We start from the raw sequence: 6,996 nt of genomic DNA, 5'->3' as shown, positions 1-6,996 counted from the left end.
AACAAGCTGTCAGCCAAAAATGCGGAGATGCTTATATTTATAAAGAAAAATCTGCCCTTGATGCAAGAAGCCAGCTACTAATCTACATTCTCTACATCACTGTTGCTCTCTCTACCTCTCTACATGCCCACAAAATCTGACTGAGCTTCTGAGAAAAAAGTAACTACTTCAGAATTTATTATTGATTCATGAGGCAGAAGCCATCATGATAGTGCAGCTGTGGTTCTGTTAGTTAACTGCCTTTCTTCTTGACATCCCAAGAGATGTGAACTTGCAATGGCTTGTTAGTCCTGCCCTGAGAATTGAGTTAAAGTTGTAGTTGATAGAAACAGATACAGATATGGAGATGCAAGTTTGTTATTTGTATTTTTCCTTTTTTGTTGCAGTTTTTAGTCTAAAGCTAGTCAAAGACTCTTTGTTCTGTTATTTTATTTATTTTTATGTAATCAACAGGAAAGTTGTATTTGTCAAGCTCCAAGCTGTTCCCAGTTACTAACCAAGGCAAGCACAGGCTGCTATGTTTTAAGTTGAAGTGTTACACATGTTTCTTGCCAATAAATGCAGTTGTCAATTCATGATATTCCTCTTCTTGTAATTTCAATACTTAATTTACATTGTTGTTAATGATACATGATAATCCCACAAGTAGACCCTGTAATCGGTGATCGGTATCGGACGATACAGCTTCTAGTGATCAGAGATCGGTGATCGGCCCCAAAAATCCTGATCGGAGCACCCCTATTTACTTTTTACATGTATTTCAAATGTGCCACCCCTCTCTGAGTCTGTGCTCCAGCACGGTTGCCCCATCCCAGATTTTCTAGAGCTGCCCACGCTGACCTGAGTGTTGTTGAAAATCTCATGTATGTGTAAGACTGCCTAAAAATATCTCAGAAGTTGAAGTGAAATGCAGGAGGAGTGAGTAAAAATGTATGTAATCAAGAATAGAAAGACTCTTAGCAGCTTCAGTGTTTGCAAGCTGTGATACCTAACGGGAGGGTTACTACAGTGGATGCACTACTGTCCAAACCTTTGTGAAAGCCATAATTACCCTTATTATAATTTGCTGTTGTGGTTGGGTTTTCTTTTTCGGTTTTTCATGACATAAAATGTAACAGTGCGCTAACATTTGAAGAAGGTCTGTTTGCCACAGGGGTTGTATTTAGTTCTTTTCACATCAAAAATCAAACTTGCATATAACTGCACATGCCTGTGTCCAAGGACCTGGGATATCACACAGGATATAGCTGTCCATTTTTATCAGTAATGCAGTTTAAAAAGTTTTTCCTCTTAGGTGAACCATCCACCAAAATCTTTGAATTGAACCATACAATTTGTTGCAAAATGCAGTACAGTGAACTTTTCATTTACTGTATACCATTTTATTCCTTGCTCAAACTGCAACACCAAATACCAGATTATCACCACTGTTTCAAACTGTTGGTTGCTGCCAATAATCCTCAGGCAATATAAACAGAAAAACACTGTGTCACTAGAAAAAATCTCTCCTTCTTCTGCTGCAGGAACTGGTGTCTGTGCGTCTCTCTGATGGGCGGACTGGAGACATGATGGTGCTGGGAAACGTCCAGCACAAACTGGTCTTATCTCCTGACTTCCAGGCTTTACTGAAACGGTCTACAACAACCCAGCAGCAGCAAGGACCCTGATCACCTTTCATCTACTTCTCATGTCCCAAAAAAATCTGACTCTTTGACACAAGTAAAGATTTATTTTGAATTCCATATAATTCTTCATCTGGTAGGACATGTTGTGTTACTCCACGAAGAGCTGACTGTGGAGGAATAATCACAAGTAGTCTGTTCTCCAGGCTTCAGTAACCTGTTTATAATGATAATAACAATAAGAAGAAGAAGAATACAATTGAAATCATGTGACAGGAAAACAACCTGTCAGAACTGAACAATTGTGTTTCTCTCTCAAGGGTGAAGACAGCCAGAGGAGGAAATAGTGTCAAATTCAACCCACTGGGGTACAAAGACTCAGTCATTTACTGTTACCTGAGCACTGATTATCTATCTACGGGTGGGCAACTTCCCTGAGAGGAAAGCCATCAGTTCTGTACACACCAGCAAAGCAGCTGACGTGACTGTGAGCTACAGACCAACTGAAAAAGACAACACAAGGTCCATCACAGTATCTACATGGAAGAGATCAAAGGTCAGTGCACAGGGTCAGTGGACAATTAGAGAAGGATCTGACACCAGAGACCATGTTTGAACAGGTAACAGACATTACCATCATGTGACAGAGGTTGCAGACTTTCATGACTGGGTGACTTAGTTTAACTTTTAGGTGCTTTGATACTGAACTTTCCTACATGTTGTTATAACTCAGTGTATCTGGATTGTGTTCATATGATGTATAGTTGTAGACTTGTCTCTCACTGTGTAATATTCTGGATTCTGTAGGCTAAAAGGTGCACTAATGATGTGCATGATGCATATGGAATTGTCTATCTTGCTGCCTTAAAGGACAGTGCCAGTCATTTTCTGCATTTTTACTATGTCTGTGCAGATTCTCAGTCATCCAGGTCATAGTGAACTGAAAAAATCAACTGGACTAGATTTCTAGGTCGAAGACGTTTCACCTCTCATCCAAGAGGTTTCATCAGTTCTGACTGACTGGTGTTGAGCCGGAGATATTTATCGCCCTTGGTGGTGTTTCAGTCCTTTGATGCCCAACAATGTCCCCTAATGACTGAGTCGTTATAGCCCAGGATCGGTGAGAGTCGTTACCTGTCTTTGAATCTTCCCCTGTCGACCGACGCCTATTGTCCTGGTGGGCATGTTTGGGCAGAGATCTCAAAACAGGATTGTAGATGGATGACAAGTTGTGTCTTAGTCCACCACCCCTATTTAGTGAGGGATGTTCTATTTTTATAAAAATAGCTTCCTGGACTCCTCTCTCAAACCAGTGATGTTCTCTGGAAAGGATCTGGACTACACTGTCCTCAAAAGAATGTCCTTTGTCCTTCAGGTGGAGGTGGACTGCTGACTCTGGTCCACTGGAGTTGGCCCTCCTGTGTTGGGCCATGTGTTTGTGAAGCGGCAAAGTTAACTGGGATATTGTGGTTGTGAAATATCCTTTTTAACTTCTCTGATAAACCAGCCACATAAGGGATGACAGTGTTATCCCCTCTTGTTTCTGGTTTCTCCCTATTGGTGTTGGGCCTCTTCCTAGCTTTGGTGAAGGTCCACTTAGGGTATCTACAAGCCCTAAGGGAGTTCTGGATGTGTAATTTCTCCTTCTTGGCCCCCTCTGCAGTTGTGGGCACTTTCTCTGCCCTGTGATTTAAAGTTCTGAAGACTCCCAGTTTGTGCTGAAGTGGATGGGGTGAGTCAAAAAGCAGGTATTGGTACATGTGTGTAGGTTTCCAATATACTTCTACTTTCAGGATTGTGTCCCCTCCCAAGTGGACTGCACAATCCAAAAAGGCCAGACAGTCATCTCTGGCATCCTCATGAGTAAATTTTATGTTCTCATCCACAGAGTTGATATGCTTGGTGAAAGCCTCTACCTCCTGGGTCCTGATTTTAACCCATGTGTCATCCACGTAGCAGAAACCAAGACTGCTCCCAGCCACTGGTTACAGATCTTTGTTGTTGTTCAAAAACAATTAAAAACACATCAAGAAAACACAGTGCTGCACTGGGTGACAGGTTTTTTCATTATGAAGCCCCAGACCCAACTATGTTGCCCCAAAAGCTCCCGAGTGTCCACAATTTTCTGAAGTTAGCACATGTCAGAGTCAACTGTGCATGTGGGAGAGTTTGTTTGAGCTCTCAGCTTTGTTTACATTCTGCTAGCTTGTTACACTTGGGTATGAGATTTACTAATGAAGAAATATGTCACACAGTGTTGTGTTTCACTGATGTGTTTTTAATTGTTTTTGAACAACAATGGAGGTTTACAGCACAGACAAATAAGCTGATCCAGGACTGATAACATTGAGTAGAGGCAATTCATTGTTGGTTTTAGTCTCTGTATGGGGATTGTTAAAATGCTATTAATATAGAAAATTGACAGGCCTTATCCTTTAAACTACAAGTGCCTACAAATTGTATTTACTGGGGTATACTGTATATAGTTACTTTTCACCACTGTACACTTCTGTGCACCCCACTGATTCTGACAAAATGTTATACTTTTCTCTTTTATGGAGTTGCTCTTACAGAGCAATTTAAGAGCAGCTGTGAATCCATATGTTGCTGATCTCCTGTGGCTGAAGGTGTCAAAGTAAAGCACTGTAGAAGTTTTTATAACTGCAGACCAGATTCCGAAGTTCAGTTTGTTGCACTTTCTGATGATTTTTTTTGTGAAAAACAGGCTTTCAGAATTATTACAGTACAATATAAAACAAAGTAAACAAAAAGAGTAAAATGTTGGATTCTTATGACTTTTCACATGTTTACTTTAAGTTTTAATGTATGTGTATATATATATATATATGTATGTATGTGTGTATGTATGTGTGTATGTGTATATATATATATATGTATGTATGTGTGTGTATGTATGTGTGTGTGTGTGTGTGTGTGTGTATCCCCAACTTGCTGGTTTCAGGATTCACACAAGTAAAAAAGCCAGTCAGAGAAATTAATCAAAATATCATGACTCCGTGGCTAAGTGAAGCCTGAAATACAGAGTCTCCTGACATCAACACGGCGAAAGGTGACGACGAAAGCTGAGTTCTCAAAATAATATGTGTTCGTCTTATACTTGCATGTGATTTTTACTTTGTCAGTGTGTGCACGGCAGATATTTCAACGCTGGAGCCTGAAAAGGCTCGGCCGCTGTGCCCCACCGCCCCCTAGTGCGCATGTGCAGGGGACCCCAGAACGCAGAAGCAACCCCGGAAGAAAAACAAATTTGCCGTGTACGCCAGGCGAATAACTTTCAGTGGGGAAAATAAATAGAATAAATGAATGTAATGTATTAATGTTATAAAAAAACGTTCTCACAATACAAATATTAAAAAAATCTCCCACCTTTTCTCCTTAATACATTCGTGGGAAGAATGGTCTCCATCTTGTGATTCGGTATCCAGCTGTTACAATATATTAATAGGACAAGGGTTGAATTTAGTTTGTTATAATCCGTCCTGTTGGTGTTTGTGTCTGCTTTGGCACCATGAAGATAAACGAGAACATTACTGGAGGGACACAAAGTTGTGTTGGTTCCTTACAATGCAAACCACGTGGCCAGGTAACGTTAACATTAACACCTGATGAGTGTTGTTACACACACAAAGCCTGTCACTTTGTCTCTTATTTTCCTCTGCTGATATCTTGCAATGTCATTTCTTTACTATCAATGTTTAAACATGGCGGATGCGTTTTATTCTGACTTCTAAATAAGTCTGCAACTAATAATAATGTTGAGAAAACAATCTCATCACAAGTTCCATTTAGTAGCTTTTCTGGAGCCTTCAATCGTATCATACAGTCTCATTTGTCATGAAGCATTTGAAAGCTTTTTGTCCAGGCTGACACAGGGTGGAGAAATAACTTAGGACAGATGACACATCTGGCCCAGCTGTCAATACAAGCTTTTGATCCTTTGACAGTCTGAAGTCTCTCTAACTGGCACAGCAGAACCAGCTCCAGTCCTTTGGCATCTGGATACATGACTAAGTTAAAGCTGTAGAAACCTGCAGCCCCGTCTCTTATCCACCTGTTTACACTCTTCAGGTATCATGAATGGATTCACTTTAAGGTCACAACAAAACCCAACAAACTTAAGAAACTGTAGCATTTAATGAGGACACTGTCACTGTCCCGCTGACGAGTTACAGCAAAGAAACAGTAGCAATAAATGGTTTACGAGTGAAAGCTGTCCCAGGCAATCTATCAAATGGATATATTGTTCCATCCTTGCACTATGACACCAAAGTGTTGACTAAAGTCCTTTCTAAGATTCATTCAGGTCCTTATATAAGCATAATATTATGCTATGAAAATTTACAGTCAACATATAGTCCACCATTTTGCAGTATCTCCTCAGAAAATGAGCTGCTGTGTGAAAGGATGTGGATGTTCTCCTTTAGTTCCTTTTTAGTGCTCTAAAAAGTAGATAGCTTGGACTTTCCTAAATAAACAAATTTTAAATTTGCACCCAAAAGCAGACGGGGTGATTTATGAGCTGCGGGTAAATGTACAATGTGTACAATTTTAAGAGAAGGAATGAATTTCTGTAGTGATGATGCAGTGATGATCATGTAGTGATGATAGGGTGACTCACTATCATGGGGCCCCCATCAGCTTAGGCCTATAGCAGCATAACTAAGGGAAGGCTCAGGGTCACCTGATTCAGCCCTAACTATAGGTCAAAGTGTTTATTTGTCATATGTACAGTTAGGAAATGTCTTTCCCTGTACAATGAAATTCTTACCACATTCCACATGAATGCCACAAAATACAAGTAAGGGAGTAACACAAAATCTAAGGCACTTTAAGCAGCAAATGCAGCAATATAACAAAAATATATAAGAATATAATAAGAGAATGTATGCTGCATGGGAGCAGCATGTGCAGCAGTCAACAGTCAATGTGCAATTTTGCATGTGCAAACTGAGAATGTAAACAGTACAGGTCGACACCCTCTCCACTTCAAGCCCCCGGATGAACAGTGGCCAATGAGATCTCCTCTCCTTCCTCATGTCCACTATCATCTCCGTCTTGTCCGTGTTGAGGCTGAGATTATTGTCCTTGCACCATGACACCAGACCGGCCACCACCTCTCTCCTGTAGGCTGCTTCGTCCCCGCCAGTGATGCAACCTATCACTGCAGTGTCATCCGCAAACGTTAGGATGATGTTGTCTTTGTGGGAGGCAACACAGTCGTGGGTGAAAAGGGGGTAGAGGATGGGACTGAGGACACATCCTTGTGGGGTGCCAGTGTTTGGAACAATGCTGGCTGAAATCCTATTGCCAATCCTGACAGTCTGGGGCCTGCCAGTCAGAAAGTCCAGGAGAC

The 6,996-nt window shown here is 40.9% G+C and overlaps 1 protein-coding gene across 3 annotated transcripts in view; it reads left to right on the top strand.

Moving 5' to 3' along the window:
• The window catches only part of LOC109952465 (DNA-directed RNA polymerase III subunit RPC4), a 14,502-nt gene extending 8,489 nt beyond the window's left edge, over positions 1-6,013 (top strand). Inside the window, exons 8-10 of one of the 3 annotated variants that reach the window (XM_020587558.1) lie at positions 1,524-1,719; positions 1,943-2,178; positions 4,766-6,013. In XM_020587558.1, coding sequence (XP_020443214.1) covers positions 1,524-1,667 — 144 coding nt within the window. In that variant the 3' untranslated portion in view covers positions 1,668-1,719; positions 1,943-2,178; positions 4,766-6,013. Of the gene's footprint in view, positions 1-1,523; positions 1,720-1,942; positions 2,570-4,765 lie in introns of those variants that run through there. The other 2 variants (XM_020587559.1, XM_020587557.1) reach the window with 2 other exon arrangements.
• The last annotated feature ends 983 nt before the right edge of the window (positions 6,014-6,996 follow it).

The sequence above is a fragment of the Monopterus albus genome, unplaced genomic scaffold (genome assembly GCF_001952655.1).
Source record: "Monopterus albus unplaced genomic scaffold, M_albus_1.0 scaffold461.1, whole genome shotgun sequence".
Taxonomy (NCBI): domain Eukaryota; kingdom Metazoa; phylum Chordata; class Actinopteri; order Synbranchiformes; family Synbranchidae; genus Monopterus; species Monopterus albus.
This window is presented reverse-complemented; position numbering and strand designations above follow the sequence as displayed.